Below are 26,153 nucleotides of genomic sequence, written 5' to 3' on the forward strand. Positions count from 1 at the left end.
TGTTCATGTTTTTAAATAAATTTATAATTACAAAAATAGACGGAAAACTAATTACATTTATTAATAACCATCATAATATAATTTATTTCCAATCATAACCATTTTATAGCACCAGTTCTACACAAAATATAATACTTTGGGCAACAATTCGCTTATATTCGAGCTAAAAATCACGAAACAGCACTTATTTCTAACAAATGCTTGGCTAATTGTCTAATTAATTTATAAATTAGTTAATATATTTAAAACAAGGATTTTTTCATGCTGTAAAATAAACCTTTTAATATAAAAAAATTTGAAATAAGAATGACTTTAATGACTTTTCGGATTATTTGAATCTAAATATAAAATTATAATGATTAAGTTATTCTAAAATTCATTAACAGCAATGTTTTATGTGTTTCACAATAAACAATAACATTTAAAACGATTAATAAAATTTAATATTTTAATTTAATTTATAAATTAAAATTTCAATTATGTTTAAGATCGAAAAATATTTCAGTAATTTCTCAAGAACTCCGCCAATATCTAAGTACTTATTAAAGCATGAATGTGTATGCTATCGTTTAAATGATTTTAAGGTATTATCATCCAAATATATTTTTTTATTTTAATTATAACTTTTTAAAATATAGTTTAATTTTAATATTATTTGCTATATAAGTATTAAATATTCAAATAGAAAAGACGGTTATTATCTTTAAAAAAAATTACGTCTTCATATCCGATAATATTAGTCATTACATGATAAAACATCTTAGACAAGTATTCTTAAACTTTATAAACACAGGAACGATATGTACATTTGTATAAAAGTTAAACAAATCTTCACCTGCTCGACTCTCCATTCATTTCAATCTGAAATACATATATATTTTTACATTTTACTTGATTTCGTTCAACAATATTGCCCAAATTTTATCTAACTCTGATACGAAGAAGGTTTGAAAGACTTAAAATCTTCTTCTGTGATCTTTAATATACTGTTTGTTACACCTAATTGTGAAACCAAGCAAATATATTTTAAGAATTCTATTGCTATTCACTTTTAAAAGTAGAATTTTATTTTTATTTTACACTATGTTTAGTTCTCTAAATATGAGGGTCCAGTTTTTTTTTCTGGAATAACAATTATGTCAGAAATTTAAATAATTATTAGATTCATTAACTACTTTTCTGTCATCCCTGTCATCTTTGACAAAACAGTGATAGTAATATGTTTTAAACGGAGATTTTGTTCTCAGAAACTGATGGTAAGTCAAGTCTGATAACACTTACCTTATCAGATGCTTGTCCCACAATGAGCGGCGCAGAGGGCGGCGTGTCCGCGGCCTTGCTGGCGAGGTTCCTGCGCGTCACACCGGCGTTGTCGCGCGCCTCCGCCGGCAGCAGGCGCCACACTGCCGGCGTGAACAGCTCGGCGTCCAGCGGCACGCCTTGGCGCCGGTCACACAGCCAGCCCACCGCGCTCCCCACGCACAGCGTCGTCACCAGCCCCAGCGGCGCTATCCAGTGGTACGAGATGCGGAACAGTGGAAACACTTCCTCTGGATCCTGGAAACCGACCTCCTCGGTTACATATAAAAATACACCCTGTGAATCGTAAGCAAACGGTTATCAAAATGGTGACAGACAATTTTGTCCATTGCGACGTCCCTACAGCGGTCATGACGGTAATTTGCTAGGACTCACTAGATACACGGGAGGCTGGAAGGTAGCATTGGGACACTGCATGGCGTAGTCCATGGGAGGCTCGCGCAGGCCGTGCGCGGCGGCGGCCTGCGTGCCGAGCGACACTGTGGCTGCGACCACGGCGCCCGCCACCGCGCCCGCGATGGCCCCGCGCGGCCCCACCCACCAGCACGCCATGCCCAGCGTGAACATGCCGCACGTCGAGCTCGCCGCGATCGCTGACAGCGCTGTAGCCACACCTAACGCAACAGACACAAATTACTAGGTATTCGAAGCTTTTTCCGCGCTAAACGCAGCATAAGAGAATTTTGTAAGAGAACTAGTTGAACTTTATTCAACGGTTCATTATGTATCATTGAACGTTTAGATTTCTTTATGACGAAATATGAAGACATGGAGTGGTGTCGATGAGAGCTACGTATTACGCAAAGTTTTACGTAAGATTGTCTTGACACCTATCAGGGTCATTGACTTTTTTGTAACTTTAATGAAGACACGCATTATCCAATTTTAGTCAAAATTACTATTAAAGTAAGTAAAGTAGGGTAGAGCGGGGCTAGTTGAGCATAGGGGCAAGTTGGGCAATCGAAATATCTCGCAAACTATTCACTGTACGCATAAGCTTTGTATGGCGAAAAGAAAGAGTTTCGGGAGGGATAATCACCACGCGTTCGCTAATGGGGGCTGGACGAACGAGTGAAGCACCAGAGCGTTTTGTTTATTTTGTGACCAAAAAGTAAATACGTCGTTTATCGCAACTTTTCGTCTGTATTAGTCAATTGTTGATTTTTTTCAATCAGGTAAGTGTTAATCTGCTATAGAGTTATTGTACTTTTGATATGTAAAGAGGTTCTGGGTACAATTCTTACGATTTATTTATAAAGACGCTTTGATTTTAAAATTCCGGGTTGAGGTTAGTTGAGCTATAGTTGCTCAACTTACCATACGACGAAACAACCCGGGGAAAACCCTCACTATTTATGATATACCATAAATAGTGGCTGATTCGTTGCCGTCTGTTTAAACAAGTATAAATATTGTTAACGGTTTTCAAAAGACAGGCGTTTTCCCGTATAATGCAAACATTTTTGTTGAGGATGAGTTTTCTCCATCATTTTTAATCGATCGTTCTGAACCAGAAACTATTGAGTCGGAAAAAGATCATTCAGAGCAAGCTGTGGTGTCCAGTACTGATCCTAATCCCACTCCCTGTGCCTCAACCAGTCAAGCTGAACCCGAAGCTTGTCCAAGCAACAAATAAAAAACGAGACGACCTTGTACCAGTATTTTCCCCGGAAATTGTACGACCATACTCAAAGGCTGGCTCTAGAGAAACAGATAAGACTAACAGAAGAAAGGAAAGCTGTAATACTAACATACTTATTAAGTTGCTAAAATCTTATTATTATTTTTTTAAGATATCTAAGTCTGATTTTAAACAAAAATACTGAATTTATTCCTGAAGTTAGTCTTGATTCGTTGATGTTTTGTTTATTCTATTTTCTGTTAATTATCCAAAGAAAATTATTTTAAGTTTTTGTTGTTCTGTCACTAAAAGACTATTAATAAAGAGCTGATTGTCAAACACATATTTTACTTCATCTCTAGTCAACATTGAGCTCATAGTTTGGTTAGACATACTTAGTGCTCAACTTGCCCCATACCCTTGCTCAACTTACCTCACCTATGGGGTACATTGAGCATACTTGACTTTCCGCATTTAAACAGCTGTAGCTCTTAAATTCGATTTGCTACAAAAAAATACTATGGACACTTTTGTTAAGGGATAAATTACTAATCCATCAAGCCGCATAACAACTCAGTGAGACTTATCATTGAGGAGCTACATCCGCTCAAGTGAAAAATTGCTCAACTAACCCCGCCCTACCCTACCTTAGTTATGTTTTTACATTTGAAAGTTAAGAGAGTTAGGTTAAGTCGTTTACCGTGTTAGCACGTTCTTAAATAAAACTGTATAAGCTAAATAAGTATTGTTCGCAATAACAATATCTAACCGAGCACCCCGCCGAGTTTAGTGATGACGACGAGCATGAGGAGCGAGAGCAGCGCGAGGGTGGCGGTGACTGCGCGCGCCAGCAGACCCTCAACCAGCGGGCGCAGTCGCAGCCGCAGCCAGCCGTGCATTATGTCCTCCACCGCCACCAGCGCGCAAGCATTCAGCACCGCCGACAGAGAACTGGAAAAAATGTTTCACATTACAACTCACTTCCACGCTCACATTCGTTAATTTTTCAAGAAAGGAGTCCTCTTGCGGGGGCGATTACCTTAAAACATTACTCATCTGCTCTCTGTCAACAAAACATAACCTTAACAAACCTCAAACCGGCTCCGAATACACCAGCTAGGAAGACACCCGCGAGCCCCGGCAGGTGCTGGACCCTGGAGACGTAGGTGACGAAGGCGGGCAAGAGGCGGTCGTCGACGAGCGGACGGCCGGCGGGCGCGCAACCACCGCGGACCCACGCAGCCCACGCCGCCAGCCCGCACCACACGCACAGCGAGATCGCCAGGATCGCACCCATGCAGAAGATCGCTAATGCACTGCAAGTGTAAACGATGGTTAGCAAATAGCAAACATGGGCCAACAATCTATATATCAATACATATTAATAAAATTGGAGTATCTGTATTATAAGATACTTTTATTAAATTCTGCCCTGACGACGTCGCGGGCGACCACTAGTGTGATATATACAGAATGTTTACATGATAGCTTTTCTCTTGCTGGGTAGTGCGATGTAGCGCTGCACCATCGTCTGGTTGACGGAGTTGAAGCAGGTCCAGTAGAGGAATCCGCCCACTACCGAACCCCAGCCAGTCTGCCGCACGTATGGCGAGAAGTCCCAACTGCAAACATTAGTGTCATCAGAACTTTCCTGTAAAATCTTTTTCCTTGTTAATGACAAAGAAATATACCAATTTGACTTTCAGGAGATGATTTAGAAAGTGAGGAGACTAATCTAAATATATATAAATCATAAATAACGTTAAAAATGTGCTAACTTGGAGATGCTAAGTCTGCCAGATTCCCCAGTGACATCTAGGATGACGCGCACGCCGCCCACGGCGATGGTGCCTGCTGCCGCAACCAGCATCACGCCAATGAACATGATGCCCGTCTGCACTGAGTCCGTCCATACCACTGCGCGCAGACCGCCCTAATAACAACATTATTGTCATGCTTGTGTAGAAGAAAACAATACGCAGCTCTAGTGAAGAATGTTTAAATTACTTAGTTAAAACTAGATCGCGTTATTCTTAATTTTAAGATGAGCTTCCTTTCCTCAGCAAAAAAAGCAATTTTTGTACAAAAAGATTAAGTAACCTAATAGAAAAATTTAAAATAAACAGAGTTGAAATAATACTCACTAATACTGTATAAAGGCCACATATAGCGACCATAACGCCACCAACTGCGTATACATTAAACCCTGTCACTGCAAAATAAAAAACGTAACAAAAACAAAATTAAATTACATTCACCTTCGTATCAAATGTGTAAAAATAATTTGATAGTACAACTACGAACTAAAATGAGTGGTTGGCTTCATTATAATAAAACATGTCTATTTATAAGTGCCCTCAAATGTCAATTTATATCATCTATCGATCTTACAAAAATAGGAATATAGAGACGAACAATATTACTTTATAGTTTAAATACAAATAGAATAAAAAAAACAATAAACTAATACTACATTAATTACTAACTTACATTGATTAAATGCTAAAGCTGGAACATAGATGACCATAGGTAGAAACAATACCTGGAAAGAACAACACTTATTGTAATCATTTGGGCAAACAAAATGAATGACCTATGTTGTAATCTAAATATAAAATTTTACACTTATTTTTCACCTACACAAATGTGTGGCTAATTATATTATTATTCTTTACCATTAAAATTCACAAGTATTTTGATGGAAATGTCTTAGAAAAATTACAATATTAATTCAAAAATTAAATCCAATGTTACACAGTTTTATGCATAAATTTTCATTCATTTATCATTTAAAATCCCCGACGGCACCGCTTCCGACGGAATAAAAACTCGTTGTCCTACGCTACTAAGGAGTTTAGCCCTAAAATTTAGCTTTGAAAAGGTAACAGGACTGTGGTGTATCACCTCTTTCATAATTAAGTTACTGGCCGGTAAGCCAGTGACATTATAATCAATAATGTGTCAACATTATGTCATTAATAAATATAATGTAAATATAGACAACAATGCTTTTAATTTCTTTATGTATATTTAATATTGGCGACGAGTTTTAAACCCACGATCACATGGAAAAAGTAAAAAAACAGCGGAGTACCCAAAGAGGGTTACTCACTAGAATAGAAAAATATGTAACATCGAGGGCGTCGATGTCTGACGAGGACATCGAAGCTCGCTCTGAGAGCCTTAATACAGCGATAAAGTCTCTGCGAGAGCTTCAGCGAACGATCGAAGACCACACCGTCGACCAGCATGACGAGACCGCTTACGAGCAAGAACAGGAGTACAGGTACGATTTCGAAGAGCTGTACACAACAATTATCACTAAACTATTAACGAAAAAGAAACTAAACCAACGACAGCAAGAACAACAACAGCGAGCGCAACATCATAATGAACAACAGTTGCATGACCAGCAGCAGATACGTGAGAGCATACCTAAAATACAATTTCAACCACTAGGAGCATCAGAAACTTTCAACAACTTTAAGAGAAGACTGGAAGCCTACTTTCGATTGAACAATATTACCAAAGATCAAACAAAAACCAACATTATACTATCTACATTATCACCAGAGCTCCATGAAAAGCTCTGTGACTTAGTATGCCCAGAAGAACCAATTAATATGTCATTTGATCTCATCACCGAAACACTTAATGAATATGTAGATCCAAAACCTAGCAAATGGGCACTACAACATAAATTCATATCAAGAATACAAAAATCTGATGAAACTATAGCTCAATTCACAGCGGAACTAAAAAAATTAACAACAAACTGCGAATTTAATTGCCAACATTGTGAGAAGAACATATCAGAAAGTTTCCTTTGCCTACAATTCATACGAGGCTTAAAAGATAATGACGCACGAACAAAAATTTTACAAGATCAAAATAAATGCACATTTAAAGAACTAGTTCAAATAGCAACATCAATCGAAATGGGAAAAACAGAAAACGACACTATTGCTACAAATGTATTGCCCAGCACGAGTAACGGCAGTATTGACAAAATTTCTGCAAACACATATCGACCTAAAACTTCAAACTCAAGACAAATCACACGTCGAAATTTATTAGGTAAATGTTTTCGCTGCGGATCTTCTCATGAAAGCAGGATATGTAACGCCAGCAATGTCACCTGCCGGAAATGCAATAAAATCGGCCATCTTACCCGCGTTTGCCTACAACGCTACCCTAATCTGCACTACAAGGCACCGAGACCCAATTCGCACCAACTAGAAGAGCCGAACAATAGCGATAACGATGACTTGAACGATATCAATATGATATCTGGCGAAAGAACTGAGAAATTCATGATATCAGTACAGATCGAGAACGCAAAGCTGAAAATGGAATTTGATACTGGAGCAACATTAACGTCAATGTCAATGCGAGACTATAGAAAACTGAATATTGGAAAAAGACTGTTCCACACAGATATTAAACTTCGTACTTACACAGGAGAAGTAATAAAACCAGTCGGAGTCACGTACGTTAAATGCAAATACCAAGAGAAGGAATTTCACGGTAAACTATATTTAATCAATGGCAATGTAGATCCTATTTTTGGACGCAGTTGGATGAAGGAACTGGAAAACTTGAACTTAGCAGATATAAAAACTATACAACATACAAACAACTTAGAACTAGACCAACTCTTACAACTTTATAAAACCTCAGTCTTTAAGTCCGACCTGGGTAAAATACCTAATTACAAGGGACACTTTAACCTTAAAGAAAACACACAACCAATTTTTATCAAACCTCGAAGAATACCCTACGCTTTAAAAACTAAAGTGGATGAAGAAATAGAGCGACTTTGCAAGCTAGGGGTCATTACGAAAGTTGACCACTCTGAGTGGGGAACCCCAGTGGTACCAGTTGTCAAACCGAACGGGTCAATCCGACTTTGCGCAGACTACAAAGTTACACTAAATAAAGTTATATCGGATGAACAATACCCAATACCGATGATAGAGGATATCTTTGCAGAAATGAACGGCGGCAAGCTATTTTGTACACTCGACATAACTCAAGCATACCTTAATATGGTCATGGACGACGAAAGCGCAATGCTACAAACACTCAGTACACACAAAGGTACATACAAAGTTAACAGACTTATGTTCGGTGTGAAAGTCGCGCCGAGCTTGTGGCAAGGATTTATGGACAGACTCTTGCAGGGGCTGGAAGGAGTCAAATGCTTTTTCGATGATATAATTATACAAGGAGATTCAAAGGAAAAATTGTTACAAAGACTTAAGCTTGTGCTTGATAAACTGAAAGAAAGCAACCTCAGAGTAAACAAGGATAAGTGCCAATTTTTTAAAACAAGTATAAATTACCTAGGGCACACTATTGATAAAGATGGCCTGCACAAAAACAAGGACAAGATAAATGCTATAATAAAAACAGAACGCCCAGTAAACACTGCAGGATTGAGAACGTTTCTCGGTATGGCAAATTTCTATAATAAATTCATACCCAATCTCGCATCCATCACGAATCCCTTGAACAACTTATTAAAGAAAGAATCAAGCTTTCAATGGACTACACAGTGCGAAGAAGCCTTCACCAAAATCAAAAAAGAAATATTAAGCGAAAGAGTGTTGACACACTTTGATCCAACAAAACCACTAGTATTGGCCACTGATGCTTCACCACTAGGGCTTGGTGCAGTCCTATCACATAGACTTCCTGACGGATCAGAGAGGCCTGTTGCGTTTGCCTCGAGAACATTATCAGACAGCGAAAAAAAGATATAGTCAAATTGACAAAGAAGCTACGGCGATTCACTGGGGATTAAAAAAATTTTTCTACTATATCTACGGCCGAAAATTTACCCTCATAACAGACCACAAACCACTTACAAGCATATTTCATCCAAATAAAACCTTACCAGCAATGAGCACTATGAGGTTATTTCATTACGCCCATTTCTTGTCCGGATTTGACTACAATATTGAATATAGAACTTCAGCGAATAACTCCAATGCCGACTACCTATCAAGATTTCCAATAGAGTCAACAAGGATTAATAAAATAGACCAGAACTACAATTTCCAATTAGAGCAAATTAATACTATAGACATCAACCCAAATACGATAGCAACTGAGACTAAAAATGATTCAGAACACAGACCTCTACTACAGGCACTTAATTCAGGCATCTCGCTAAGAACACTCGGTTTCAAGGACAATGAGTTCACATTACATGACGGCTGTATACTAAGAGGAGCGCGCGTTCTTATCCCTAGAACACTTCAAGAACGCGTGCTAAATGAACTACATCTCGGCCATCCAGGAATAGTTAAGATGAAACTATTGGCGCGCAGTTTTGTATATTGGAAGGGGATTGATAACGACATCGAAAAGAAGGTGAAATCGTGCAGAACTTGCAGACTACAACAGAATGAACCTGAAAAAGCACCACTTCACCATTGGGAACGACCTGATGGACCTTGGCAAAGATTGCACATTGATTTTGCGGGACCTTTCCAGGGTCACCAACTTTTTATAATAGTAGATGCATTTTCAAAATGGATTGAGATAATACCTACCAAAACCACAACAACTACTTGGTGCGTCCAAAAACTGAAAGAATTATTTTGCACCTTTGGAATACCACGAATTTTAGTCTCTGACAACGGACGACAATTTATCTCAGAAGAGTTTGAAGCATTCCTCAAAGACAGTATGATCGTTCATAAGACCTCTGCTCCATACCATCCAGCAACGAACGGTCAAGCCGAACGATACGTTCAAACCGTGAAAAGGATACTACGAAGCTTAGAGGGGGAAGGAGGAACAATATATCAAAAGCTCCTCACGACTAAAACACGACTTCGTCGAACGCCGGACGCTAACGGCCAGACCCCCTACGAGCTTATGTTTGGTAGGGAGGTACGCACGTCGCTACATGCCATGTTCATGAAAGGGGAACTCCGACGACCATCAGTTAAACACCAGCCACGTCTTATCAAAGAGTTCAATCCAGGCGACCGCATCCAGGCCCGTGATTATACCGTCGGCTCCACGCAGCGCTGGCGTTTCGGGACCATTCAGGAACGTTTAGGGAGACTACATTATAAAATAATAACTGATGACGGTTCTGTCTGGCGTAGGCACATTGACCAGCTCCTAGCTGCTCCCTTGGTCCGAAGCTAGGGGGGAGAAACTGTGGTGTATCACCTCTTTCATAATTAAGTTACTGGCCGGTAAGCCAGTGACATTATAATCAATAATGTGTCAACATTATGTCATTAATAAATATAATGTAAATATAGACAACAATGCTTTTAATTTCTTTATGTATATTTAATAAGGACATTTTCTGAAATTGTATAAGGGCATACTTTGATAGTACAACTAAAATTTAAAACTACTATATGTATAGAAAATATTAATATTTCTTGTAAACGTGTAATGGATTGTTTTACAGTTCCTCCGCTTGGATACTGAGATCCAATTTATGTGTTGACGATCATAACATTACATTTTTAAATGGTCAATTGACCATTGTCCATTGTTGTGAACCCGCCACGTCGACCTGAGACAAAGTCCGGAATCGCGCACATCCTTGGCTCGTAATTGACACTTATAAATAGAAATACATACCAACATTTTGTAAAGTAAACAATCTAATTTACAGTTATCTTTTTAACGTAGCATTTCGTTTTGGGATGTTGGGTAAAAAAAGTAAATAAAGTCAAGCTCAGATAGCTTAAATACTCCTACGGACTTTGGAAGATGTCATGATTTGAGCAAGCCCACATATTTAGGAGATGTCTATAAAAATTTATGCTTGCGTTAAAGAAACAAGGAAGAGTATTAAATATTTATATTTAATGACAAATTACAACATTGACAATATGTATGTATGATTTAAATTGACGAATAAAAATAAAATATTATTCCGCTACGCACGTTAAGACAGGTGTGTGCCAACACGTTAAATGATCGATTGATTAGATTGCTCATTTAAATCAATCTTAAATCACGAGCTGCTAAAAACGAAGTCATAATCGCAAGAAAGACTAAAAAATATTATAGAAATTTTGAATTTCAAGAGCGTCAATGGCTCAGGGGTTAAGCACTTGACTTATATCTGCAGGTCATGAGTTCGAAATCCGCCATGTATTGTGTTTTTCGATTTTCGATTTACATATGTACATTTAGATATTCTTACGGTGAAAGAAAACATCGTGATGCAACCAACAACAACATCGTGATCCATGTTTGAAGTCAACTAACCCGCACTGGGCCAGCGTAGTTAACTATGGCCTTGTCACCTCTAACTTAGGGTAAGCTCCGATGGAGAAATATAATGTGCTGATGATGATGATAAATTTAGAAATAATTTCCCTCCAGTTATATATCGATATCGAATCCAAACCTAAAGACTAGCTGTTGGCTGTACATTTAATCCTATTAATATTATAAATGCGAAGTATAAATGGATGAAAGGATGTTTTTTGTTTCGTATCACCAGAACGGCAGGAAGAACACATACGAGTAGACTACTAATTATTATTTTAATTCCGCACAAACGGAGTTGCAGGAGATAGCTATTTAAAATATAAATAAGAAATATATCGAAGCGTAAGTCGAGAAATGATGTTTGTATAGGAAGTTGTCGGACTACGTTCAAAGTCCATGCGCGCGAGTCAGCGAACGACCTCCAATAGAATTGCAGATTGAGCACTTTCAACTTCTTATTTAGAATAAGACATCATTTGAATTGTAACTGTAAGTTTCCACTGCAATGACACCTATTGTCATCACTGTCTCTCTCGATGAAAAAATAGAGATAACAAGACAAGTGTCAGTGCAGTCGAAACCCAGAGTAACATTTTAAAAACCAAACTCACTAATAAATATAATAATCACTCTATAAGTATTATGAATTAATAGTTGTAATATTTTTTATTTTATTATCTCTGTTTCCTTCATAGTGAACGAGAGAGATGTGTTCTAAGGCAATGAAAAACGTAAGATACGTTTTCAATGATAACAAAACGGCGGTAAATAATGACAATTGATAACGTACTAGGTCAATGTTCTTTTTTCTATCGTCAAAAAAAGCGCTTGAAGTTAATTATGTTCAAGGTTGAAACTTGTTTAAACTTATTATGTTAAGGATAAATTAAAAGTAAATGAATTTAGTATCATTTGTAATTTAAATCATGGCCTTTTCAATCGAAACCTATACGGAAATATATTGTCATCCCGCTCGTTCTCTCTGAAAACATCAGAAACACGACTTCGTGTGCACGTCTTTTAGCGGTGGAAACCCAAGACTAAGACCAATTGAATTCTACGCCGTATGCTTTCAATAAATAGACTCAGAACCTTTGTACCATACACTGATTAAAAATAAATCACAAGAAAAAACAAAACAAAAAGAAAAACTCATGACTAAGAGATCGTTGGTGATCTGTAGTTACCTATTAGTTCTTTCAATTAAAATATTTTCCATGATCAATTGTATTTGTATCGAATGATGTTAAACAAAACATATCTTATACTTATTTGTGCTTATATTATCATTACTTTTATTGTGTTTAGTATTGTTTTACAACCAAACCCAATAATCGATCACAAACCGTCTATGCTAATATAAAGTAGCATTTTGTCTGCAAGAGCAATATTAAAACCTGATCTATCGTTTAGAGGCCGATCAACCCTTTTTTGCTTACTCATAGATAGTAAGTTAACAATCTTTGAATCTATTATTTGGTTCAGCTGTTAAACTTCGTAATGACATTTTTAATACGAATCCAAACGATGTCTTAAAGGCAACTTTACTTATAATGAATGAATTAGGCAAATAAGGATATAAAATTTAAAGGCTTATTTCAAAGGTTTGCATAGAGAAACAATCGTTTTTTTATCGATAAGCGTTTATGGCACTGTTGGCAAATCAATGCAAACCACAAGTCAAGTGCACGGCCAGCAAATAAGTGCGTACTGAATCCAATTTAGGTCTTAACACATCTGTCATAGAGACAGTTTTCATTTAAACGCTATCTAATGACGTAATCAACACTCTGCTGAGAGTTCGACCTTAATCGAATTGATCGTTGCAATGATCAACAGACATCTTTTATAAATTCACTTAGAATCATAAAATTCTTTGACATTAAATATGTTTTCTTAATTTATACATGTAAGAGATAACAATCTTTACATCAACCACACACTTCTTAAAGCAAATGATTTCCCAGGACAAAAAACCGATTTAGACTCAATATACAAAGTGCAATCTTTAATGCATATAAATTTAGAACTCACCTCGTCCAATAAAAACAGAATGGATGCCACGGCGCGGACATGCCGATTGAACCGTAACTCCAAATACTGCAAAGAAAAAAAAGAAAGTTTTTACAACCATGAAACGAGTAGTTTACACTGACTAAAGATTTTTATAAAAATATCTTGTCGTCTCTTTCAATAATTCTGAAAAAACTGAGATAACATTATATTTTTGTACAAATATTTCGACAATGGTAATCCACGGTAATAATTGATTGAATGATTTTAGTCCTCATCGCCATAATATTTTAGACACCAAGAGTTGACGATTGTAAGCATATGTTTCACCGATATGATGCCCTTCAAGGCTTTTTGGGTTGAGGCCCTCTGGGGTGATTTTCTATACAATCCAACAGATGTATACAAAGTATGCTGGAATTCCAAGAAATATGATGCCATAATCACTACAGAAAAATGTTACTCGTTGACAAGAGGTCACGTTTCTTGCCATTCGTAAGAACGCGTGAGATTGGAAATTAAAAAATTAATGCCTGAACAAACTTTGCTCAGTACACTCCTATTTATACATTAAAATTTTAGTGCATTGCATTATACCGTTTTGCGATAAACAGGCTGCATATCGAAGAAGCACTGTAGAATACGAAATATATAGCCAAATAATATAATTTCAAGACGCAATTTTACAAATAAAATAGTATTATTATTTCAAGAAATTAAGTCTAAACGAATCCTACACGAATCGAATCCGAACACGAAAAAGAAAAACTGCATTTTCTCATTTAAATCTAATTTTGTAGTCAAATAATAAATTATTGTATATATTAAACGTAACAGCTAAATCTCAACTCTTCAAGGAAAAGTAGATATTAATATATTTTTCTTCATGTTTTTCGAATTTGTAGTCTCAAGGTTAGGTATATTTTACAAACATAAAATGGTCTTTAACTGATACGTCGATAAAACGTGCACAACGTATTCAGTTATTTGTAATTTATAAATCATAAATTTTTACTTTAATTTATAGATAACAAAGAGAAATCAGTTGCCAATGAATCCTTGCCAAAATGTGGCGCCATTTCATTGTAGTGACAGTGACAACATTTAACAGTCCCTATTAAATGCGATCCTTTTACAGTAATGACTGGTTTTATCACTACGTCATAACATATCAGGTCCCTAAGGTGTTAGTCAACATATTAATTAACTACTAAACAAAGCTAACTAGTAAAAGATGACATGGAATTAAATCCATCAGATTGTTTGGCGATTACTTACTGCGTTATCGTTCCTAATAACAAACACACAGACGCTGTTTGTGGGTAATTCGGTTGAGCCGATTGATAAGATCTTCATTGTTATAAGCTTAGCGCCAATCGACGCGGGCAATAAAACTTAAGGTAGGTAATTCATAACGATTTATAATTCAACTTCATACGTCCTAAAGTTTAATGACCTCAATGGAAGATTTTAAAATAACGAACACCTTTTCAATGCGATTTGCAAATCTTTTCAACTTTTGGTTTATAATGTATTATATATAGTCTCTCAGAAACAGCATTTACACTCTTTGTATTATCTACAACACATGGATTTTTTTTTTTATATTTAGCCCAAAATGGCCTAAAATAATTCGATAGAAAAAAGAAACACACGGACGAATTCAAAACCTACGTTTTTGCCCGACAGACTAGAAGGTAATGTTTTTGTGCATATATAAGTTGCTTTTTAATTTTGATGTACGTGAGTTTGTAAGGTGTAAAGCCTTCTTCCCCGGAGTGTAATTCGCAATATCACATCGGCGCAAAACACTTACAGTGGAATTGGACCTAAAATTCGAATTCAGTGAAAAAGGAGTTCGGATTCCAGTCGCAATAACTTTTTTTTAAATCAATGAATCATTGTTGAATTTAGACAAGAGAATATTAAATCCACTTATTCTAATTATAGCTACAAAGCATGCATAAGTTTTTTTACGAAATGTTATAAAAATATAACGTGTAAGTGATATAACATAACACGGTACAAAGTCCTGTACGGTTGACAACTAGACACTTGATAGATTGCCGGCGCTATGATAACATGTATACACGGATCTCTTTACCTGAGATAACTGTATGAAACGACCAACATGGCCGATTCCATTGATTCGATAGCCTTGTAAAACTAAACCCTGCTCGGAAATAATTTAACATCTTTATTTTTATCTCAATATACATGTACTAATATTACTTGCATCTTCTAAAGTCTCTTTCATTCAATCCTTAAAAAAGGAATAAGACAAAAAATAGCGTATATGTCCACGACAAACAATCGTATTTTTAAACGGGTTTTTAATAGATGGAGTGTCTAATGTGTAATGATGTCATAACAAATGACATACCAATAATAAATATTTATGTTTTCTGTAAATCTGCTGAAATATCTAACGTATATTTGTAAGACGAGTTAGTCTCTGTATATATAGATTTTTGTCTCGGTAACATATTTTCATCCCTGTCATTTTCTTTGACAAAACAGACATAATATGATTTAAACCAAGGTTTTGGTCTCAGAAACCCCCAGTAACTGAGAGAATAGGACTAGTATATTTCTTTCAGTGACTACTCCTTGAATTATTTCAAAAATTTCTCATATCAATTACGTTTATCAGATTGCTCTCCGCTATCAGATTCTATAACTCACATATCAACCTTCATCGAAGGAATATCCGGTTAGAGTGCACAAGTACTGATAACATTTTGAGTTCGTGCCTAGTTTACTCAAACTAAAAAAAAAAGTTCTATATAAAAATGGGAAATTACTCCACAAAGTTAAATCTTGTGGTTAACTTATATAGGAACTAAAACTCTCACGTACATATATCCAGTGTCGGCACCGACTAGTTTAGTAGTAGCCGTTCCTATATAAGTCAATGATAATGTCTGACGAAAGAAAGAAAGAACGAATAAATCTTGTGGTGATATTTGTGATGTATTCAATCTACGCTTTCTGAAATAAATGTGGAAAATAACATACAGACGAATTGAGAACCTCCTCTATTTTGAATTTGAAAACGTGTTTGTCCCTATGAGGAAATAAGACTGTTTTCCTTGTGAACAATATCGTCGTAAATTACATAAGATGATCTACGTTTACGTCTGGTATTTTTTTATCGAGGCCATAATTTTCCTTATATAACTTGTGAATAAGTTAAACAACTGTGAACTCTAAACATAACTGTAAACATCAATACAACTATTGCCTTGTCATCTATTTACTTAAATTAAAAGGTCACTAAATTGACTCCTTAGAAATTGGTAATTCAATCATTTATTTCCAGTTTTTTTCTTCTCTACCCATATTTTATGATTTTATCGCTAGCTATAATTCAATTCTGTAAACTCACCTCATATGATGAAGATAGTCTTAAGGTGCAGAACACTGGCAGGTACACAGTAGCAACCACCACACAGCTAAGAGACACTCCGACCACCACTAGCCAGTACTGGCTGCCGTAGTTGTAGATCTCCGCAGGCGTTCCCAGTATCGTCACTCCAGACACATAACTGTTCAATTATTTTGAAAAATATTTAATCTCTGCGTGTTCATATTTTATTACCAACTAGCTTTTACCCGCGACTCCGTCCGCGCGGAATAAAAGACAGAAAACGGGGTAAAAATTATCCTATGTCCGTTTCCTGGTTCTAAGCTACCTGCCCACCAATTTTCAGTCAAATCGATTCAGCCGTTCTTGAGTTATAAATAGTGTAACTAATACGACTTTCTTTTATATATATAGACTAGCTTTTACCCGCGACTCCGTCCGCGCGGAATAAAACATAGAAAAAATTATCATATGTCCGTTTCCTGGTTCTAAGCTACCTGCCCACCAATTTTCAGTCAAATCGATTCAGCCGTTCTTGAGTTATAAATGGTGTAACTAACACAACTTGCTTTTATATATATAGATTAATGATCTGGGTCGATCAGTAAATGGACGTCTTTATTTCTTAGTTGTATATTAAAAAAGAAATTGTTCTAACTGTGAAATTATGACTACGTATACAAGATAAATTTATTGATCCAAATACGTCCATGTATAGGTATAGTAACAAACATTTGATTTGGCACTTACGGAACAGGAGTACTCTTCTACCCGAAGTGCCAACTTAAGCGCCACTTACTAGTTAAGTTAAAAAATCGTGCAAATTACCTGGCTATAAGTGACATAGCGACAGGGAATGTTGACATTGCTCGTCCACCGAGCAAGTAATCTCGTATATCCACTACAGCTTTAGTTCGGGACCCTATAGCGCTGTACCACAGACCCCCAGCACAGGACGCGAGGCACAGGAACCCGAACGCCACAAAGTCCCCTACCCCGAACCCTCCTTCCGTCATCGTAAACATCTTGATAGTATTCTATAACAAAAAAACAAAAAGATTTTCATACCTACTACAGTGTCATCCAAACATAGTGACGGCTCGCTATTTCATCAGAGACGCGGCATAGATTTTAGACATCGATGGGACGTTAATAGTTGCGGAAGCGGGGAACGAGATTTCCACCACCCGCGTTGAAGCCACTTGGCGCATGCATAAGCCCGATTTACATTATAACTAGTATAAATCGTGTGCCCTGCTACACTTAAAATTGTGTTTTACACAGTGACTCGTAAGATTTTTGGAGCCGTCAAGATATTTGAAAAACTTTATACCTAAAACCCAATGTTTATTTTATTCGCAAGGTATGATTTACAATCCTTTACTTTAATAAAGAATATTCCTCATAGAAAATGGTCGTAATGTTGTGTGTAGTAACCATTTTAGTTTTCATTACACTAAGTAAATTAAAAAGAGTTTAACACTATAATTACAACAGTCTAATATTTATCAAGTAATCATTAAGCATCACTTTCTATGCTGATATTTCTATGATATTTGTGTTGCTATGACATACTTAGATGTCAATCATCTATGATTAATTATAACTCCTTTCGTTTAAAAATATCTGATCTTTCTTCTAAATAGTTCAAAATGATTATTAAAATGTTAAGAATAATTACGATCATATTTATAACAAAACAACCTGTTGTCCGCAACTCCGTCCGCGCGTAATTTAAAAAAACGTCATAAATAGTCTATGTGTTCTTCCAGATTATGTTCTACATCTATGTCAAATTTAATCACGATCCGTTTAGCCGTTCCGGAGATACCTTCAAACAAACATCCATCCATCTAAACATTCGCATTTATAATATTAGTAAGATAAGCTACTTTGACTACATGGAAAAAACCTATGAGAATGCTATATTCCAGACTGTATTAGTAGTTCAATTTTGGAGGGTTATTAATTTCATGGATATGTAATAATAATAAAACATATATTTCAAACAAACACATCCATAAAAAACAAAATACAATGTTTTAATGTATGCTTAATTGAATGTATGTTAATTCCATTGACCTCCTTTCTTCCGTTGACTTTTTTTTATTTATATTTATTGGTATGGCAATATTAAGTTATTTAAATTAACAAGTACTTTTTAAAGGTCATATAGATATGTCCCTAAAATTTTCCATATAAATAATGGTAATCTCGTTGAAATAGCCCTTAGCCTTCAATTTGCTACGATAGTAGGCGATATCTCATAAATCGGAAGTCAAGATACACTTCCTTTTGCTGTTTTAAAGTTGATTTGTCATTAAATTATATTTTACGTGTTCATATGAACTTATTCATCTTTAAACCTTAGGTATACACGTAAGTTGCTTTTCGTAACCTCTGAATCAAATTTTCCGCTTAACCATGAGACGGATCAAAATACGTTTGTCACTATCATGCAGGTTATGTTTTCCGGATGGTCTCTTTATATACTTCATTGTAATGAAAGTTTAGTGTACATGAATAACAAGCATATTTCATAACCCCTTAAAATATGCCTTTATTGACTTACGCTGACTAAACCGTTAGGCCAATATAAAAACGATGTATGAAAGAATTGTATGATCTCGGAAAGATCTACAACGTTAAGTTCAAGTTAACGTTAAGTTAGGAAAGTTTCACAACAATTAGTTTTTGCTTTAGAAAAAGCAATTAAAAATTGTATGTTATTTGTGGCGCTATATTTTTCGATTTTAATATTAATCCTTATCTAAATCAATATATTCGTTATCAGGAAAATTAATGCACATTAATATTGTCTTTTACAGTATGCAAGTATACATTAATATTGTCTTTTAAAGTATTCTGATGTTTAGTTTAAAAGATATCGCGAACACAAACAATTAGCTTAACCGAAAAATTATATCGCGGGCCGGGGGCGCCCGTGTTTACATGGTTTTTATGAGACGGGACGTTACTGTTAAGGGAACTACTGATATGATAGAAAAGAATTCAGATGTACAGATATCCTTTGCCATCCGGGCGATTCGCTAGTATAATTTGTATGTATATAAACAACTCGTAAATGACAAACTCTCCGCATTCCTAATTTTCAATTAGTAATCAAACCTAATCTAATAAGAATTGGTCTGAGATCTTACAGATTTTAAAAGCTAGTATACACAGACAAGATTATCTGAACCGTTGGGCATAAGTCAAACTAAATTATAACAGTTCACTAGTGTCCTCCTGTCAACGTCAAAAAAGTGTTAAAATCCTTTTCGTACTGTAGCTATCATGAAGTTCAAATGAGGTTTCTATATACATAATTGGATGCCAGAGATAAAAACAATTTTACTAATACGTAAGTAATTTTGTGAACCTATCGGCGTCCTTGACATTATTTTTATTATTTAGACGTGTTTTTGGCATTGCAGAGGCAGGTTTTGTTAGTAATATATAATAATACCTTCAATACAATTCCAGGTGTATAACTTTTAAAAGGCACGTTGCAAAAAATTCACACATATGGTCTGTGCCAATCACGGAAAGGTCATAGCGGCGATTAACAATCAACAAGTTGTTCCGCACTTTGCTTTCACTTGAACTTCCTACATACATTTAATTCAATAACAAAACACTACATTCCTTTTTATTTTCTTAAAAATTCGAATTTCCCGCACATTATGTCATACGAAATGTCAAAGTCACATATCAGAAAACACATATCCCTCGCCACATGTCGCTCCAGAAAATGCAGTTTTTAAATAGAAACACACACGCAGCAAAACAGTCGCGACATTACGGACATGTAACAGCGTAGAGAGTGAGTCAAATGAATGAAATATGTGACGTTCATACAGCAAAGCAGCAAAGTAAGTCTGGTTTTATAACGTACGCAACACACACATAAACAACATACGTCAATCGCGATCGCGAAATACAACAAACCAAACTATGCAATACATCCGACATTCTCACATCATGGAATAAACTATCGTCACAGCGCCTTCTAGTGGTTGCGCGGTACAACTAATACGCGGCTGTTTTATCGACCGAGATACAATGAAATAGTAATCGCAACGATCGTGATTCTCGCAAGTTACATCGTAAATAATAAAAAAATTCTTATAATTAAATTTATATTCAAAAATTAATTTCAAAAATAAATTTTCTAAGAAATCGTCTTAATTAGTTTACCTTGTCGAGATATTTAATCACACAATATGAAAAATTCATAAGTGAGCCAAAGGTTTATTATCCTATTTTACATTTTACGTAATAACATGTCAATATAAAGCGATACTTGACGTTTGTCACTCTACTACTACTTACTCACAATACTAATAAATATTTTGTAATTTATTTACTCAGATGTTTATTAAAATATGCCACCAAAAACTAAAGAAGTTGCACGGAAAGTGGTTGTAGCGGTAAACAGACCAGAAATAAGTAACGCAAGTTTGAATTTTGTTCCGGGCGATGCTGTTGAAGGTACATAAAAATATTGCGAAATTCTTGCAATGAAATAAGAGGGCAAGTAAAACTCATACAGGGACATTTTAGATTATAACATTGCTTGTAATATTTTTGATATAAGAAGTAGTTAATTTTTTTGTTTATAATTGAAAATTTAAATTAATTTATCTCTGTTAATGTTCTTGTAATATGTTTTAAATGAACCCGCCCAGGTTATCAAGAAAGAATAGAAACTGGCGTCGACTGGACTATTCAAGAAGAAGCAGCTAGATATTGCAAAAATCGCTACCGCCGTCAAGTACCGGAAGTTCTATTTTCTCAGGCATTACAACAAAAAATTAGTAAAAGCGTCTTATGTGGCTTTCTTGACAAACATTCTAATATCAGCCTTCAAGATCAATGGGAACTCATACTGCCCACTGCGATCTGGGATAACGAAAAATTTGCTAATGAAGAAAGTAAAATATGCTGGCAAAACGACAATTGTATCACTGATGACTTAATAAATTTAATTAAAAACGCTGTTTCTAACAATGACAGAAAGGTTTTGGAACATGATTTTAAGAACGTCAATGTTTTGAGAGTAAACGATTGTGAAGTACGATCTGAAACAATACTACTTATTTGTGTATGACATTCTTAACGTATTTACAGACATCGTTTGTGTTTTAGATGACCAAATTAGATAAAGGGTTAACCGGATTTCGAAAACTGGTCCGTCTTAATTTATGTGGAAATTTCTTGCGTGAGGTCGATGTAGGGTTTTTGCCACGTGGACTGAGAACTCTTGAGATGCAAAGTAATTTTATTCAAACTTTGGAAGTCCTTGCAACAGGTTTACCATCCGGTTTGTTGTATTTAGGACTGGCCAAAAATGTTATAGGTAAAGTGAATGTTTAATTACTTAAAAATACTCTATAATGCTAAAAGTTTTGAAAATAATAATATTTATTCACACACAAATTATTGTCATCAGATTGTGTTGAAGGCATCAGTAAATTACCTGACAGCATCACGGTTTTGGATTTAAGCGACAACGACATCTGTGATTTAGAAACAACCCTAAATGCTATGTCAGCGTTGCCGAATCTTGTTTCGTTGCAGCTCGCTGGAAACCCATGTGCAGTAAGTGATATATTTTTTGCTACGTTTGATAGATGGCGCTGTTAAGCATTTTAATGATATCGAATGATTAGGTAAAATTTAAAAATTATTTTTTTTAATATTGACTGAAGCTAAAAAACACATTAACAAGGTTTGCGCGGGCTATGCACGCTGCACTTTGTCGAAGTTACCCAGACTGCAATGGTTGGATTTGCGAGAAGTCCTTCCTACAGATCGGCCAGACGAAAACTTGGAAATACATCCAGATGATTTGCGCTCCACGTATTTTAACTTTACTATATTCCGGATAATTTCTGCCCCTCAGCCTCCAAAAGGAGATAAGGTTAATATTAAAAGTTCTCCTGCTGTTGATAGAAAAAAATATCGCTGTCAAACTTTTGTTAAGAAAACGTATGCCTAGTGGTACAGTGAAACCTGGTTAAGTGAGACATCAAGGGACCTGCAATGTCGTTTCACTTATAGAGGTATTCCACTTACCCAGTGTCTCAGATATACAGGTATAAATAAATATCTGTCTCATTTACAGAGGGTTCCATTAATAGAGGTGAGAATACAGGTTATTTCAGTTATACAGTTGCGATCATTAAATAAAATTACTTTCAAAATTTGTACTTACGTACTTGGAATTACGTGTGGAATTTGTGGGTAGAATAACAATGAGTAAACAAACAATGTTATCTCAGTTACAGAGGTTTATGCATATAAAATTTACTCGCTGTGTCAGTTATAGAGGTAACTATGATGATAAATCGAAAGAACAAATCCCAGATATAGAGGTTTACCTCGTCCCACTAACAGAGGTAATTCAGTGCCCAAGTGTTGGGACCTCAGCATGAGTTCCAGTTATGGAGGTTTCTCACTTATCCAGGTTTCTCACTTATCCAGGTCCCACTTAACCAAGTTTCACTGTATATAATAGCATGCAAATAAAGGGTAGATCTACCAAAAACAAACTATAGTATTTTAAAAGCACATTTGTCTGGGAACAGAATAACTCGCGTTGCAATAATATACTATTCTTAAAACTAAGCTGATACTAACTAAACTTTTAATATAGTTATTTGTATAGTAATAGCCGGCTTATTAAGTCGGTAGAGGACAATGTAAGTTATAAAAAAATAATCATTACTCAGGGTGCCATAATGACCTTCCACGTTGAACTGGAACTGCCGTTGTTAGACGCGACGAGAAGAAATTTCTTAATGTTTCGCAACAACGATTCCTTGGTGGAAATGTTACCGCCGCCGGAAGACGACTTGTGGGAGCCGAGCAAAATTGGATCCATGGTCAAAAGTAAATCGGTTTTGGGTAAGTGTTATAAAAATTCATTACAAACAGTAACACACAACATTTTTGGTATTGATTTTACCACTTTTTTACAGTAACCGAGAAGGGTAAACAGAGATTCGAGATTTCCTTTAGTCGAGCTCCAGGCACACCTCACACAAATACTTTTTATAAACTGCTATTTGTAATAGGAACAAACGCACATATATCTTCTTACTAATACTGTAAATGCAAAGGTTTAGATGGATGGATGGATGGAAATATCTCCGGAACGGCTTAAAAGATCTTGATGAAATTGGGCATAGATGTAGAACATAGTCTGGAAGAACACATAGGCTACTTAATAAGTTTTTTTTAATTCCGCGCGAACGGAGTAGTTGGCAACATTTAGTAAATCCATAACGACAACTGTTATAATATAAACGAGGACAAGTATAGACTAAATAAAATGGATAGTTCTTCTTTTATATTAATATAAATGCCAGTCAACATTTTATAACATTTTTAAATGTTGCTTTTCTATATACCTTAGTATCTTCTCGTTCGTATATATATATATATATATATTGGTTATCAGAAGGTGAAGCATCATCACGAGGGTCTCACATCTTCCACTTGACGGCGGTAGACTCACGTGAGATCCGCCACTACACTACCTTCGAGAGCAACAGGGTGCCGTGGAACAAAATCATGAACTTCCAAGAGCCAGCTGTTAGAATATTCTGTCCCAATCTCATTGGCCTAAGAGATACATTCCGAACTGTTGTCACTCTGAGACTCGTGTATACGGTGGTAATGTATTAGACTTTAAAAAATATATGACAGGATTTTAATAACAAAAAGATTGATTCAATGTATTAATTAGGTCAAGATAAGATGTAATTATAGGTAAATATTAAGTCCAAAAAATTGACCTTGTCTTGTGCATAATTAATGAGCTTACAACTTAGCTATTAATAAATTTATATTTATAACCACAGCAATATATCTGTAATGTTTGTCATGTGACTACAATTAATATACATTATAAATCAAAAGTAATGAAATATTTGTTGTACTCAAGTCATTAATAATGTTGATGTCTTAATTATTATCCCAATCGTTCCGCTCAGAGCATCCCTGTAAAGCAAGGCAAAGGCGATAAGAAGAGCGCTCACACGATGAAAGCCGGGCCGCAAGAACAAAGGGCCACAATAGCGACTATCAGATGCGCTCTCAACAGACCCGACTGGACTCAGATCTCGCAGGACTATCACTGGGATGACACGCTTGATGATGACGCTATTTATTACGGCGACGGAGATCTCTCTGTAAGAATTACTGAAAATTTAATTCGATAAAAATATGAGATATGTAAAAATGCCAATGTCCTTTTCTTTAAGTCTACTTACCTTAACAAATTTACAATCAGAATGGTGTATTAATCTATAGTCAAAAGTAAAGTTAGTGAAGTAAAGTTTGGACGTACTCACAAGTAAAAATTGTTAGTTATAAAAATGCTTAGCGTAGCGAGCTAAGGTTGCGAATTGCGCAAGATACTGGGCATGTATGGTGAAACCGTACATCCTCATAAGTTCATAACGGTATGTTAAAAAACTAAGTTACAATACGTATTTATTTTATTTTCTTTCAGTCTTTGCAATACAGTCAAGCCACTGCAAAAGTTGTTAAAGGTAAAACAGACACTGACCAAGGATCCGCGAGGCAGCAATTACCTGAAAATTTGACGTGTCATTTTGGATTTGGCATTGATACTCTGCGTTTTTAAAATATTCAGAAGTAATTCATGAAAAATATGAATAAAAACTGTATGCATCTGTTAAATGTCTTCGTTGCCACAAAATTGTGCAGTTATATTTCAAATATGAGATATTTATCTGGAAAGTTATGACCTTTTGAGAAATGACACAGTGCTTCACACTTCAAAGACAAACCCCCTGACAATACCAAGCAACAAAAGTTTTGTCTGCCCTACAAGATTTATTATTATCAAGACAACTTGGCGCTCTACTCTCTTACATTCCGATGTTAACAAGCGAGACTGACCGATGTATAAAATCTAAACATAGAAATGTCACAATGCTGGAGCGGTTTAATGTCTTCCGTCGTCTGTTTATTCTTGAATCCCGCAAGTATTAAAAGCTTTATCGATATACTATAATTTTCTTCCAGATAGCGACAACCTAAAACCTAATATTGACTTCAGTCAGATCAAGCGAATGAATCCAAATACGCCTTTCTTACTTGTTTAAATTTACAAAAATACACTCACGAGGGGGTTATAGCATTACAAAAAAGTAGAAAGTTTGAGAATTCTTCGAACTGCTTTCGTAAATGTTATTTCTAAAAGCAATTTAAGCATTGTCATGCTATCTGACATCTATGACTGATACGAAAGTGGTTATTCCTTGAAAATGCATTGTAAGTATTGTGTCCAATTCCAAAAACACTTTTCACTGTAACGATAAACGATTTAATATTGTATGAATTTGAAGCACTGATGACAAGTTACATTCTCATTCAGTTTGTTAGAACTAATTTATCTTTTGTCCATAAATAATTATTCCTCACAATTACACAATCGACAATTAGTCCTCTCGATTTGGATTAAAATATTACTTTAGTTTTGAAAGAGTATCGTTGTTGTAAGTTTAACAACTATATACATAATCATAAAACAAA

The 26,153-nt window shown here is 35.6% G+C and overlaps 2 protein-coding genes across 2 annotated transcripts; one reads left to right on the forward strand and one right to left on the reverse strand.

Moving 5' to 3' along the window:
- Window positions 1–723: 723 nt before the first annotated feature.
- LOC106714189 (sodium-coupled monocarboxylate transporter 1) lies at window positions 724–20,519 on the reverse strand. The gene is made up of 13 exons (XM_045686468.1): window positions 20,050–20,519; window positions 17,409–17,617; window positions 16,602–16,761; window positions 13,235–13,300; window positions 5,432–5,483; window positions 5,086–5,153; window positions 4,720–4,874; window positions 4,423–4,563; window positions 4,033–4,257; window positions 3,711–3,892; window positions 1,696–1,934; window positions 1,282–1,557; window positions 724–861 (listed from the first exon to the last, which is right to left on the reverse strand). The coding sequence occupies exons 2-13, from the start codon at window positions 17,603–17,605 to the stop codon at window positions 832–834; spliced, it is 1,791 nt and encodes a 596-aa protein (XP_045542424.1). The 5' UTR covers window positions 17,606–17,617; window positions 20,050–20,519; the 3' UTR covers window positions 724–831.
- Window positions 20,378–25,642, forward strand: LOC106714292. The gene is made up of 10 exons (XM_014507305.2): window positions 20,378–20,455; window positions 20,955–21,074; window positions 21,272–21,657; window positions 21,732–21,942; window positions 22,036–22,184; window positions 22,315–22,506; window positions 23,318–23,492; window positions 24,049–24,263; window positions 24,584–24,781; window positions 25,105–25,642. The coding sequence occupies exons 2-10, from the start codon at window positions 20,969–20,971 to the stop codon at window positions 25,237–25,239; spliced, it is 1,767 nt and encodes a 588-aa protein (XP_014362791.2). The 5' UTR covers window positions 20,378–20,455; window positions 20,955–20,968; the 3' UTR covers window positions 25,240–25,642.
- Window positions 25,643–26,153: the final 511 nt, after the last annotated feature.

This window comes from Papilio machaon, chromosome 1, assembly GCF_912999745.1.
Source record: "Papilio machaon chromosome 1, ilPapMach1.1, whole genome shotgun sequence".
NCBI classification, from domain to species: Eukaryota; Metazoa; Arthropoda; class Insecta; order Lepidoptera; family Papilionidae; genus Papilio; species Papilio machaon.

What these genes read in the sequence shown, in the direction of transcription:
- LOC106714189 (XM_045686468.1), bottom strand. Translation starts at nt 17,605, where the DNA reads ATGTTTACGATGACGGAAGGAGGGTTCGGGGTAGGGGACTTTGTGGCG. An exon ending in GGCAGACTTAGCATCTCCAA is followed by an intron (nt 4,564 to 4,719) that starts GTTAGCACATTT and finishes TAATGTTTGCAG; the next exon opens with TTGGGACTTCTCGCCATACG. An exon ending in TAAACTCGGCGGGGTGCTCG is followed by an intron (nt 1,935 to 3,710) that starts GTTAGATATTGT and finishes CTGTTGCGTTAG; the next exon opens with GTGTGGCTACAGCGCTGTCA.
- LOC106714292 (XM_014507305.2), top strand. Translation starts at nt 20,969, where the DNA reads ATGCCACCAAAAACTAAAGAAGTTGCACGGAAAGTGGTTGTAGCGGTA. An exon ending in TGAGAGTAAACGATTGTGAA is followed by an intron (nt 21,658 to 21,731) that starts GTACGATCTGAA and finishes TTTGTGTTTTAG; the next exon opens with ATGACCAAATTAGATAAAGG. An exon ending in ACTGGCCAAAAATGTTATAG is followed by an intron (nt 21,943 to 22,035) that starts GTAAAGTGAATG and finishes TATTGTCATCAG; the next exon opens with ATTGTGTTGAAGGCATCAGT.